At 52.8% G+C, this 13,405-nt stretch overlaps 2 protein-coding genes across 5 annotated transcripts in view; one reads left to right on the top strand and one right to left on the bottom strand.

Annotated features, from left to right (window-relative positions):
- NCKAP1L (NCK associated protein 1 like) overlaps positions 1–13,405 on the bottom strand; it is a 123,434-nt gene that overhangs the window by 71,281 nt on the left and 38,748 nt on the right. The window contains exon 1 of one of the 2 annotated variants that reach the window (XM_048834427.2): positions 629–752. The exons of the other annotated variant lie outside the window; for it this stretch is intronic. Within the exon in view, the coding sequence (XP_048690384.2) occupies positions 629–730 (102 nt within the window). The 5' untranslated portion in view covers positions 731–752. Of the gene's footprint in view, positions 1–628; positions 753–13,405 lie in introns of those variants that run through there. 2 annotated transcript variants of the gene reach the window in all.
- LOC125629128 (gametocyte-specific factor 1) overlaps positions 1–13,405 on the top strand; it is a 41,393-nt gene that overhangs the window by 17,988 nt on the left and 10,000 nt on the right. The window contains exons 3-6 of one of the 3 annotated variants that reach the window (XM_048834432.2): positions 490–562; positions 9,263–9,360; positions 11,487–11,610; positions 13,259–13,348. In XM_048834432.2, coding sequence (XP_048690389.2) covers positions 9,268–9,360; positions 11,487–11,610; positions 13,259–13,348 — 307 coding nt within the window. In that variant the 5' untranslated portion in view covers positions 490–562; positions 9,263–9,267. Of the gene's footprint in view, positions 1–489; positions 563–629; positions 739–4,812; positions 4,913–9,262; positions 9,361–11,486; positions 11,611–13,258; positions 13,349–13,405 lie in introns of those variants that run through there. The other 2 variants (XM_048834431.2, XM_048834433.2) reach the window with 2 other exon arrangements.

The raw sequence follows: 13,405 nt of genomic DNA, 5'->3' as shown, positions 1-13,405 counted from the left end.
CCTCTGCCCCTGCCCCTGCAGCAGGATCTATAGCCAGAGGAGCCTGCCTCCGGGCTGTGCACTGGGTTTGGCTCGCAGGAGATTTGAGGCCTTGGGGTGGGCCCTCCTGGGAGCAGCCGGTCTCCTGAGGTTTCCACCAGCTGGGTCCAAAATCTCAGGGAGCAGCTCAGTGGGTTTGAGCCTGAACCTTCGCCCTGCATTGTCCTCAGCTGAACCTTAGGCTGGATTCCAATCCGAACCCCCCTCCCTTCCCTCAGGAATGAGCCCTCACAGCTGCCACGAAGGAGCTGTTAGCCCATGGGACAGTGAAAGAAACCAACTTCCCGTAAGTCCTAGAACAAGTCCAGCAGCACTGGGACTCCTGACCACCTCTTCCTGCTCTAACCGCTAGACCCCACTCTGGTCGCTGGGCCAGAAGTAGAGTCCTGGCATCCTGGCTCCCACGCACCCTGCTCTAACCACTAAACCCCACTCTCCTCCCTGGACCAGGAATGAAGGCATGCCGGCACCCAGCCCCCTGCTCTGATCACGGAAGAACCATCCTTTCCCAATCAAGCCAAAGGTAAGGCTGGTGCAAACTCAGCCCCCCTCTCCCCCCCATGCAACCCCGCAGGTCGGCCACACCCACCTTCTTGATGTTGTATATGCGGATGAGGACGCCCTTCCCCCTGTCATTGAGGATCGTCAGCTTCTCCGCGAACTTGTGCTGGTAGATGGAGGGCAGAGACATCTCCCCAGGTGAGCTCTCACCCCTGCTCCACACCCAATAACCCACTGGAAGGAGGCGGCCAGGCCTCCCAACGGCTACACACCCGACAGGCACCAAGCCACCAAAATGGCAGGTCTGCGCTGCGGGGGAGGGGGCGGCATTGCTGCTGCTCCTCCGATTGGCGCTTCCTTTTCGGCTGTGGGGGGGGGGGGGACAGCAGGGATCCCACTGATTGGTCCAGGCACTCGAAGCCATCGCAGAGCCGAGCTTCACCCCGCAGCGACACTTCCCCAAGCGCCGACAGCAGCTTCCCCTTTTAGGCTGTGGCTTCCTGGGCTGGGCTCAAGGGCGGGGACTCAGCAGGGCCTCAATGCTCTGTGGCAACCCCCATCACCCAGAGCAGCCGTCTGCTCTGTTCTTGCCAAACCCCGGCTGTTTGACAGCCCCTGAACATTCGCCATCAGCCCGCGGCCGAGCGGGGCCTGAGCTGGACCCAGGGGTGCAGGGCTCACTGCTCAGTGCCCCCTGCCATTCACACCAGTGCAAAACAAGTGAAAACACCAACACCCTGATCCAGGGGCGACAGATTCTGCCTAGAAGTGGCGGGGGGGGGGGGGGGGGGATGAGGCCCTGCCCCCTTTGTGGCCACACCATTCTCTTCCCCAAAGCCCTTCCCCCCCAGCCAAGTCACAGCCAGGCTGGGCCAGGGAGCCCCCATCCTATGTCCCCACCCCGTGGGCCCCCTACCCAGGGCAAGTAAAAAATCCGTGCCTCCCCACATTGCCCAGGCTCCCTGGGCTGGGCTCCACTTCCTGCCTGGCTGGGAGGTGGGGCCTTGCAGGGAAGAGGAGGGGCAGAGGGCCAGGCCCCTGGTGAAAAGTGGACAGGCCAGGCCTCTTGCCCCCCCCCGCCCACCTCCGTTCTGGTGCCCTGCCCTGATCTGGCAATGCATGTCACCCATGTGGCATGGGCCTGGCCCTGAATGATGGCTTGAAGTACAAGGCCACAGACAACCAGGGCCATGAGCAGCTGATACAGGACTCGATTAATAACAAATTAAAGGACCATTATGTAGTTAATGCAAATCAGCAAGGGTTTATGGAAAACAGATCCTGTCAAACTACTTGATAGCTTTTTGATGAGATTACAAGGTTGGTTGATTAAGGTAATAGTGTTAATGTAACAGATTTACACTTCTGTAAGACATCTGACTTGGTGTCCATGACATTTTGATGGAAATTCTAGGGAACAATTGTGATAACTCCTGGCGCTCTCCAGCTCCTGCTTTGCCCCCTAGCAAGGGACACTCCCGCACTTTGAGAAACCTGGAAACCTTCCAAATGAAGGGTGCTAGACAAGGGTCCATCCACCACACTACAGTCACAATGGAGCCAGGGAACCTGGGGACAAGATGTTTCCAGTCTGTGGGATGGATGGGAGAGCTGCCCGGGGGGCAGTCTAAAGAAGGAAAGGTTTCAGAGTAACAGCCGTGTTAGTCTGTATTCGCAAAAAGAAGAGGAGTACTTGTGGCACCTTAGAGACTAACCAATTTATTTGAGCATAAGCTTTCGTGAGCTACAGCTCACTTCATCGGATACATCCGGTGCATCTGTAGCTCACGAAAGCTCATGCTCAAATAAATTGGTTAGTCTCTAAGGTGCCACAAGTACTCCTTTTCTTTTTTAAAGAAGGAAACTCTCCCAGGAACAAATGCCTCTGGGGGAACTGACTGGCCTCGTGGAGGATTGTGGCCTCTTGTGCAGGTTCTGAGGCCTAGCTCACTGCCTCAAGAGTGCCCCCTCTACTAGGACACCTGAGTGGGTCATAAACTGCCTGTGTGTGAGGCCTAATCAGGTTAGAACACCATGCTCTAGCCTTGGATCTTACCTGCTCCTACCAGACAGCTCCCTCTCACGATGTGGGCAGCCTCACAGCCACAGAAAGTCATTGCCCTGAGCTGTGTATGGGGGTGGGTGAGGGTCAGTCTAATTCCTAGTGGCCCTGTTGCCGATTCACAGGGTCTATGGCCGCCTGTAACCTGTCCCTTGGGAGTAACCCTGGTAGTGTGCCTGGCCCCATGGACCCGCACAGTTCCACAGGGCCAGGCCCATGGCCTCCACGACTCCAAAACTTGATCCTTGTCTCTCTCCTTGGCTCCACACAGAGAAACCAGCCAAGCCAGACCCCTGCCGGAGGCTTGTACTGACATTGTCTGCTTCAGGGCACAGTGCCCTCAGGGAGGATCTGAAGCGACATCAGCAGCTTTTCAAAACAGATCAGGGTCTTTTAGTGAACTGGAACCCAGCATGGGAAGTCCTTCGGCCAGCAGAGAGAAATAAAGTTAAAGAAAGTGTCCATCTGGCCAAGCCAGAGCAATCCACCAGCCAAGTGCTCAGGATGCCAGTTGTGATTCTGGCTCACTCAGTTTGACCCAGGTGAGAGCAAGCCAGCCTCTTCCAAAAGCCAGCTCTGATTCCCTTCCTCCACCTCTTACTGGAGATTAGTCCTTTGTCTTCAGGCAGAGCCACCCTGAGTTCACATACTGCCTGCCTGAACTTCTAAATTGGTTAGTCTCTAAGGTGCCACAAGTCCTCCTGTTCTTTTTGCGAATACAGACTAACACGGCTGTTACTCTGAAAACTGTGGTGTCAATTGTTCAGCCCTTGGGGCTTCCATTGTCTTTTCAGATTCTCTGTTATATGGGTGGGTTCCCACCAGTTCCTTAAGGACCCATCCTTCCATCCCAGACAGTGACTTAACTCTTTTGCACCCACTGAATAGCAACGCAAAGTACAGAGGGAAACCGCAGTATAGGTAGGAGTCATAAAAATATTACAGACTGTCCCCACTTCGCCATGGGCCCTAACTGGCCTCCTGGCTGGCAGTGCCAGGAAAGAGATGAAGACTGAGCTGAGCTGTTTGCGGGGCAGTGCGAGAATCTTCCATTGCCATTTGCATGTTGGGGGATAAGGAGATGAATGAGCCTCTAGCAAGGACTCTCTGGCACCTCCCACCATCAATATCACCACACACAGTGGCTCACTGGCCAGTTGATCATGGCATACGTCACAAGAACACCTAGGGGCCCAACCAAAATTAGGGCCCTGTCATGCCAGGCGCTACACAAACACAGAGCAAGAGACATCCCTGCCACAGGGGGTTCATAGTGGACAGGACAGGCACAGAGTGGGTGGGGAAACAGAGGGCAAGCAATTTACCTAAGTCACACAGCAGGCCAGGGAATAGAAGCCAGGTCTGAGAACTCCCAAGTCCCAGGCCAGTGCTCTCCCCACTGGGCATTGCAGCCTGCCTGACTCGCTTGCTGAGCCCAAGAGGCACTTACCAGCAGGACAGTGGGGTGGGAGGGGGTATTGTTTTATGATCTCTGTGTGTATATAAAGTCTGCTGCAGTTTCCACGGTATGCATCCGATGAAGTGAGCTGTAGCTCACGAAAGCTCATGCTCAAATAAATTGGTTAGTCTCTAAGGTGCCACAAGTACTCCTTTTCTTTTTGCAAAGACAGACTAACACGGCTGTTACTCTGAAACTAGGGAGACAGATTTTCAATAGCTTAGGATCCCAGGATCGACTTGCATTCCCTTGGAATCTATCACAATTGCAAGTGTCAGGTTCCCAGCATGGCACCCACCAGGGCTCTCTAGGGAAACCACCAGCTCCGGAGTCCTCAGCATCCTCAGGGGTCTCCCATCCAGGCACTGACCCAGCACAGCCCTACTGAACAAGGGGAGCACCCAAGCCCCAGCCCAAGCTGGCATTAAGGCTCCCCCGTGTTGTCCGTGTACACCACGCAGCTTGTATAGGATGATGTCACTGAGCATTCTGAAAGCTCCTTTGCCGTTGGCCAGGCCCTCAGTGGCCCCTGCACCCAGTTCCAGAACTTAAACCATGCAACTGTTTGGCCTTGATTCCATGGGAACAGCAGGGCCCCATCTCTGCACAGGGACCCCCAGGCTGAGCCAAGTAAGGAGCCATATAAGCCAGCCATAGCCACCACCAGAGGGAGCTTGTTTTCATACTTGGGAATAGATTGAAGGGAGGCTTTTATCTGAGAGATAAGGTAGGAATTTGCCCTCACCTGTGCTAAATAAGTGGCCTATAAAAGGGGCTGAACACTGCTTACTGAGAAGAACAGGGCTGGCTGGTCAGGACATAACTGCTAGAGAAGGACTTTCTGTGCAGTGGTGAGTACAGACAAGACTCTGTGGGAAGAGTTATGGTAGAGTAAGATCAGGGTTTGGTGCCTAAAATTAGCCTTAAAGAGACTGTCTGTCTGGGATTTTTTAGTTGGTGTCTGGCTTCTAGCTCCAATGTTGGCCTCTCTTTACTCAGGGGGTTAGGGGCTGGGAGGGAAAGTAGCTGCTGTGGAAACCTGAGGAAAATGGGAAATGGGAATCGAAAAAACTAAAAGCAACCTAGCTTCTGAGCTGAGTGGTGTCGCAGCTTGAGTTGATATCCTGGGAAGGGGGTAGAGAGCTAGCAAAGGCACTTACAAAATACTCAGTGGGAGGCTTTCTAGCTACCTTAGCCTGTTGAAGCTGTGATAACCACAATACCTAGGGTTTCTACTGAGCCAAAACACTATGTATCTCAAAGTGCTTGGAGCTGGGCAATGGAGCAGTGCAATGTTGTCTACATTTTGTGGCTGTAATGCTGCAGTATGTGTGCTGGGCTGCTTAGCTCTATGAGCCAGGTCCTTGTGCTGACTCTAAGGCAGGGGTTCATAGAAGGTTAGGATTGGAAGGGACCTCAGGAGGTCATCTAGTCTAACCCCCTACTACAAGCAGGACCAACACCAACTAAATAATCCCAGCCAGGGCTTTGTTAAGCCAGGCCTTAAAAACCTCTAAGGATGGCGATTTCACCACCTCCCTAGGTTTTAGAGTAGCAGCTGTGTTAGTCTGTATTTGCAAAAAGAAAAGGAGGACTTGTGGCACCTTAGAGACTAACCAATTTATTTGAGTATAAGCTTTTTGTGAGCTACAGCTCACTTCATCGGATGCATTCAGTGGAAAATACAGTGAGGAGATTTATATATACTCACAGAATTTAGGCTTGAATAGAGACTGGGAGTGGTTGAGTCATTACACAAAGTAAAACTATTTCCCCATGTTTATTCTCTCTTCTCCCCTCCCCCACCCACCCTGTTCCTCAGACGTTTGTGTTAACTGCTGGAAATGGCCCACCTTGATTATCACTACACAGGGTTTTCTCCCCACTCTCCTGCTGGTAATAGCTCATCTTAAGTGATTACTCTCCTTACAGTTTTCAGAGTAGCAGCCGTGTTAGTCTGTATTCGCAAAAAGAAAAGGAGTACTTGTGGCACCTTAGAGACTAACCAATTTATTTGAGCATGAGCTTTCGTGAGCTACAGCTCACTTCATCGGATGCATGCCGTGCTGTAGCTCACGAAAGCTCATGCTCAAATTGGTTAGTCTCTAAGGTGCCACAAGTTCTCCTTATAGTGTGCATGATAAACACACATTGTTTCATGTTCTCTGTGTATATAAATCGCCTCACTGTATTTTCCGATGAATTGAGCTGTAGCTCAGGAAAGCTTATGCTCAAATAAATTGGTTAGTCTCTTTTCTTTTTACCACCTCCCTAGGTAACCCATTCCAGTGCTTCACCACCTTCCTAGTGAAATAGTTTTTCCTAATATCCAACCGAGACCTCCCCCACTGCAACCTGAGACCATTACTCCTCGTTCTGTCACCTGCCACCACTGAGAACAGCCTAGCTCAGGGGTGGGCAAACTATGGCCCACAGGCTGGCCCATGATCTGTTTTAAGTGGGCGTGCGAGCTCCTGCTGGGGAGCGGGGTCTGGGGCTTGCCCTGCTCCAGCTAGGGTGCTAGACCAAGGGCTGTGCCACGGGGCTCCTGGAAGCCAGGGCATGACCCCGCTCCAGCTCCTTACACGTTCCAGTGGCCCCCTCCAGCACTCCAATGTGAGCTGCAGGGGCAGTGCCTGCCAATGGGGCAGTGTGCAGCCAGGGCCGGCTGTACGTTTTTTGCCGCCTCAAGCAGCAAAGGAAAATGCCGCCGAAGAGGGAAGCGGAGGAGCTGTCGCTGGCGTGCCTCCGAAAGCTGCTGCAGTGCCGCCCTTTCCTGTTTGCCACCCCAGGCACCTGCTTGCTAGGCTGGTGCCTAGAGCCGGCCCTCTGGGCAGCAGAGCTGCCTGGCCGCACCTCTCTGTAGGAGCTGGAGAGGGGACATGCTACTGCTTCTGGGAGCTGCTTGAGGTAAATGCTGCCTGGAGCCTGTACCCCTGAGCCTCTCCCCATGCCCCAGCCCTGATCCTCCTCCTGCTCTCCAAACCCTTCAATCCCACCCCAGATCCTGCACCTCAACCAGAGCCCTCACCCCCTCCTGCACCCCCAATTTTGTGAGCATTCATGGCACACCATACAACTTCTCTTCCCCGATCTGGCCCTGAGGCCAGAAAGTTTGTCCACCCCTGGCCTAGCTCCAGCCTCTTTGGAACCCCACTTCAGGTAGTTGAAGGCTCCTATCAAATTCCCCCTCACTCTTCTCTTCAGACTAAATAAGCCCAGTTCCCTCAGCATCTCCTCATAAGTCATGTGCCCCAGCCCTCTAATCATTTTCGTTGCCCTCCGCTGGACTCTCACCAATTTGTCCATATCCCTTCTGCCGTGGGGGGGCCCAAAACTGGATGCAGTACTCCAGATGTGACCTCACCAGTTCTGAATGTTTTCTTTCCGAGGCCCTGACAACATCCTATTAAACTCCACAGCCCTCTTGTACCACAACTGTTTTTCAGCATATAAAAGCCAAGACCAGCATTAGGGGGTAGCGAGCAGGGCAGCTGCCCAGGGCCCGGTGTCCTGTGAAGCCAAGTTGCTCAGGCTTCAGCTTTAGCCCTAGTTGGCAGGGCTTGGAGCCCCTGACTTCATCCCCCTGCAGAGGAGCTTTGGCTTTGAGTGCCAGCAAGTCTAATACCAGCCCTGCTTGTCGCCCCCCCCTCCCCCCAGGGGGCCCCAGACCCCTGGTTGAGAGCCACTGCTGTAAGGCACTGGGGACCTGATCTGCCTTGCCTGGCCCCAGGCATTGATGTGACTAGCCCAGGATGGCAATGTGTGCTGGCTTTACACTGCTATGAGATGACAGCATGATTCACAAGACAGGTCTGGCCCTCTGTAAGCAGCATGGGTCTTGTTGGTGCTACTTTCATGGCTGTGTCCAGAGGCAAATCTACTGCTCGAGCTTGTCTGTGGAAGGAAATCCCCCCCCCCCCCGAATAAAAAACTAAAAGTTTTTGCCAGAGCCTTTGCTTTATCCTCAGATAATTGTGGGAGGGGGGATAGAGCACTGAACTGGGACTCCACAGACCTGGACTCCTTTCCCAGTTCCGTCACTGGCCTGTTGGGTGACCTTGAGCAAGTCACTTCCCTTTTGTGTGCCTCCATTCCCTATCTGTAAAATGCTGCAGAGCACTCTGAAAGAATGAGGTATTTATTATGTTGGGGAGAGAGGGTCATTGACTGGCATAGCTATAATGGTATACCATTAGACTAGTCCTGCCAGTCAGCTTCCCAGTGTAGCCAAGCAACATTGCTCAAATGGAGCAGAATTCTCTTGATGCTTTGCACACACATTAGGGCTGAGCCCCACCGGGTGTCTCTGAAGAACACTCGGGCGTCCTTCCCATGCAGAAAGCAGCACTTAACGCTCTGTAAACATTCATCACTTGGCGACACACTGAAGACTGAGGCCTGGCCTACACTTAACTGAGGTGGCTGCAGCTAAGGTGCTGGAGGAGGTGGCTTTCCTGCAGTGACAGGAGGAGCCCATCTCTGTGTAGGCTGTGTCTGAGCTATGACGTTATGCCAGCATAATTACAGCATTGTGGCTACACTGCTGTAGACCAGTGGTTCTCAACCTATTTACCATCATGGGCCACATGTGTGGCCCACAATGTGTTTATGTGGGCTGCATCCAGTACTACCTGTATGGCCCTGAGGATGTCATATAGGCTGCAGCTCTGGGCTTATTGGGCCCTGCAGGTTCAAAGCCACTGCTATAGACCCTGTAGTGTAGACAAGCCCTTGCGCTTCAACAGCTGTGTGCATCCCCAGCTGGGTGCCAGCTGAAGTGTCAATATCTCTTGGTGAAAATCATTCTCCCAACCTTGCCTGCCTGCCAGCGTGTCTGGGATCGCTTTGCCAGCTCCTGTGCCATCCCCATGGCAGGTGGGCAATACTACCAAGGCTTGTGGCCCTTGCCTTGAATCTATGGAGCCTGGTGTCTAACACCCCAGCTCCTGCAAATGTGACGCTAGGAGGATGCTGCTGGCCTTCAGTTACCTAAGGTCTAGCCTTAATGTAAGGGGGTGGCTGGCCCCTCACTTGGGTTCCTGGGTTGACCCTCTCCCAGTGCCCAAAGGAAAGGGGACAGTGAGTCTCAGGATCTTGATTTCTCACTGGCCCTTCCCCAAGGCCAATGAAGGTATCACCCCAGGCAGCCTACCCCTCTTTCTAGCCTCACTGTGTATTGTGTGCCTTCTGTTATGCAGGTGTGATGGATCCTGAGCGGCTCATCCCATGCCCCTATGACAAAAACCACCAGATCCGAGCCTCCAGGTTCCCCTACCACTTGGTCAAATGTAAAGAGGTAAGAGCAAGCTACCCAGTGGGACAGAGTCTGAGGTGCCCAGAGGGGAGATGGCCACCTGTCTCTGTTCCCTGCAAACTATTTTCCTCTGCCTCCAGTGCAAACACAAAATGGGAAATGACTGCCTAGGAAGGAGCACTGCAGAAAAGGATCTGGGGTTTATAGTGGATCACAGACTAAATGAGTCACAATGTACTACTATTGCAAAAAAGCAAACATTATTCTGGGATGTAATGGCAGGAGTGTTGTAAGACAAAAGAAGTAATTCTTCACCTGTATTCAACATTAATAATGCCTGAGCTGGAGTATTGTGTCCCGTTCTAGGCCTCTCACTCCAGGGAGATGTAGACAAATTGGAGACAGTCCAGAGGAGAACAACAAAAGTGACTAAAGGTCTAAACATGACCTATAAGGAACAATTGAAAAAATTGAGTTTGTTTAGTCGGGGTGGCTAATAGGTCTTGAAGTAGGTAAAATTTGTTATAAAGAGCAGAGTGATCTACTCTCCTTATCCACTGAGGACTGAACAAGAAATAATGGGCTTATATTGCAGCAAGGGAGATTTAGGGATCATCTAGGGAGACTTTTAAGAACAGGTTAGATAAACACCTGGGATGGGCTAGATAACAGTTGGCCCTGACTCTATGCAGGGGACAGACTAGATGACCTTCCATAGGTCCCTTCCAGACCTACGTTTATGTGAAACTCGCATTTGGGGCTTCTCTTAACTGCCCAGTTAACTCAGGTATTGCCCCTACCCTGGCTTCTGTCCATCCCCACAAACCCTCTGGCCCATGTGTGGAGGTGCTTCACACCTGGGTTAGCTGACCCCTGCTGGAGTAGGAGGGAGTCTGATTGCCTCTCTTGGTAATCTGCCCACTCTGCACTGAAGACCCAGACTGAACCTGATAGTCCTTTCATGCCTTCCTACAATTCACTGGGGGAAAACATCAGAGCAGCTCAGCTGAGAGCCAGCAGCTACACCTCCTCTCCCTCCTCTGTGGGCTGCCCCCACCCCCGAAAAAGTCTGAGCCTTGCATGAGTGAGTGTGGCCCCAGCAGCTTGGGCAGGGCTCTATGGTCTGGCTGTTTACCTGGGCTAGGCCAGCTCAACTGCTGATCACTTGAGTTATGTCTTCACTGCAGAGTTAACCCTTGGAGACACCCAGGCTCCAAAAGCTCCTGAACTTCAAGGCAACTTAGATCCAGGCCTGCCCTGTGTCACTAAGGGGCTCCAGTGCCTTAGTGAGGTTACACTAATGTCCCTTTAGGTTACTCTGGCTGCACAAAGGGGCCTGAAGTATGTGGAAATGGTCTCCTGGGAAAACATCCTGTAAAGGGGCTTCTCTGGGTTGGGTGCTGGCTCCAAGCTAGCCCTGCTCCATGCCCGACATAGGGGACAGGTTGTGGCTGCATTGGGTGTAGCTAGAGTAGCTGTGCTATAGCTAGGCTCTGCTGCCCAGGGCCATGAGAAGTAGAGCAGCCCAAAGGTTGCTCTAATTTGCAGCAGCAAGGGCAGGAGCTGCTCAGCCCAAGTCTAGGGAGAGCTAAGGTAGCCTGAAGACCATTCCCCACCACTCCCCACCTCTTCCTGGACAGGGCTGGAGCAACCAAGAATCAAGTCCAAGAAATTCAGCACTGCTGCAGATGCCCCAGATTCCCTGCATGTACAGGTATGTCTATGCAGCAGCTAGGGGAGAGTCTCCTAAGCTCATCTACCTGGGCCAGAGTAGTGGGGCTTGAGCTAGTGTGGCTAAAAATAGCAATGTGGATGTTGTGGCTTGGGCTCTTAAGCCCACTTCTCTCTGTAGGTTTGAGTCCAAGCTCCAGTCCCCACTATAGCATCCACACTGCTATTTTTAGCACACTACTTTGAGCACCACTAGCTCAAGCCCATCTGTCCAGGCGGGAGGCTTGCTCCCAGCTGCAGTGTGTAGACATACTGAGTGGTGCTCTCTCACTAAGCACTCGGCAAGTCAACGCTTTGTTTCCAGCTCGCCAGTCTTCTGGCTCTGATGCATCCCTAGAGATACTGTCAGCTGCCTCCCCTTATAAGCACTGAGCAGAGGCCACGGCAGTACCTCCCTGCTGTCTCTGCATAGTGGCATCTTGTGGCTTCTCTTCCAGAATAACAAGAAAAGAGCCAAAGAGCTGGCCACGTGCCCCTACAATGCTCGCCACAGAGTCCCAAAGCAAGAGCTCCAGCTGCACATCTCCACCTGCACGGACAGGGTGCCAGAGCTGTTCAGTGGTAAGCTTGGGGGAGGGAGCCAGTAGTCAGCAGGAGCATACATGTATTAAAGCAGGTGTGCTACCGACGTGACCTGCCCCAGCCTAGGGAGACTGCAAGGGAGTCTGGACAAGGGCGTCTTGCTCTGGACACCAACGCAAGCCCTGAGCAATCTGTAGCTCATGTGATGAGTGCAGAGTATGCTCACAACTACTGTAGGTGCACTTGCTCTGAGCAAGGCTGAGCGCTGTTGCCCAGCACATCCCTCTGTACCATCGCAGGGCTGGGTATTGGCTGCAGGTGCTGGCTTAGCTGCACTGGTATAAATTGTGAACATGCAGGGTTTGCTCTAGTGGCTGAAGTCCCAGTGTAGAGCAGCACAAGCCCAGCCTGTCTTCATTAGCAGATTCTACAGGAGTTGGCTAGAAATCCCTTCCCCTCCCCAATGTCCATAGCCAGCTGTTCATAGCAGGCTAAGGAAGTATCCTCCTGACTAGCTGGGGGAAGTGCTCACTGCCTGGCACAGCAGGGGGCAGGTCACCTGGCATCACTGAAGAGTCGTGGTGTCTACCGTCTGCTCACTGGGGTGGGAGCTGCTGACCACAGGGAGTGGGGGACAGCCTGCAAACCTGCATCCAGAGAGCAGAGCACTAGGAGCCAGCATTTCTGAAGTGCCCAATGCCAGGCTCAGGGTGTTGGGGGCCCTACTGAATGGCTAACTAGGTGCTTAGGAGAGCCAGTGGGGAATGTCAAGGAAGCATTTTTGTCAGAAAACCCTGATCTCCATGAACGCCTCGTGGGAAAGGGTTTTTTGGGCTTTGACACGGCAACTTGGAAAATCTGAGTCTGTTGGCTCTTGAAACAAGAAAATCCAGTTTCCGGTTCAAAATAACAGTTTGAAACTAATTGTAGTTAAAATAGTCCAAGACCAAAACATTTTCACTTGAACCCAATTGGGGGAGGGGGGCTAGCTTTTTTTTTTGGGGGGGGGGGGGTGTTGGATTTTTTGTTGTTGTTGTTTTTTACTTCTTGTCCTGCTTTGGGACAGGAAACTCACATTTCCTTGGGCAGGAATTGGCTTTCCTGTCCCAGCTGTGATGAGAACCTGGCCCCACAGCTGTAATGAGAACTCTGGAGATCAGTGCATGTACTGAGCCCCATAGGGTCAATGGTATCAGCTCTGCGTGAGCCCTGTTTATTGCAGTGGAACCATATTGGCCCCATTGTGTAATGTCAGGGTGCTTGTGGGGAGTTCTCTGGCCTTCCCAGCTAGGCTTGTCGGAGCCAACACTTCTCAGCTTGTCAAGTTGTTTGGCTTTTAAAGGCTTCCCCATTCTGTGTGTGGCAGGAACCTGGGGGTGGATGAACTTGTGCCCTGGGGAACAAAGGCTGTCCAGCTGGCTGGAGTGAGCTGGGGCCACCACAGGAGAGCAGAGACCCTGGACGCACTTCAGTCTGACCTGAGCCTGGCTCTGAGGAGAGTTCAGAAAATCTCCCTCACTAAGGAGCATCTCCAGTTAAACATGGCCTCTGACCCCTTGTAATGCTGGGCCTCTGGCTAACAGAACTGAGCCCTGATCCACGTAGACAACCATGTTTCACTCTTAGATCAGCTACCCGGCTTCTTCTCTTCCTTCCAAGTCCTGTAACATGTCTCCTCTGCTTGCAGAGACCTCAATGAATTTCTGTCCCAAGAAGGAACAGAAAGAGGTGCCAAGATCCTGGCAGTGTCCCCCCTGCCTAGAGGACTGGGAGGCAGGTGAGTGTCAGTGAAGAAGCTGCCAATGATATCGGAGACATGCGGTACCTATGCCTT

The sequence above is a fragment of the Caretta caretta genome, chromosome 20 (assembly GCF_965140235.1).
Source record: "Caretta caretta isolate rCarCar2 chromosome 20, rCarCar1.hap1, whole genome shotgun sequence".
NCBI lineage: Eukaryota > Metazoa > Chordata > Testudines > Cheloniidae > Caretta > Caretta caretta.
This window is presented reverse-complemented; position numbering and strand designations above follow the sequence as displayed.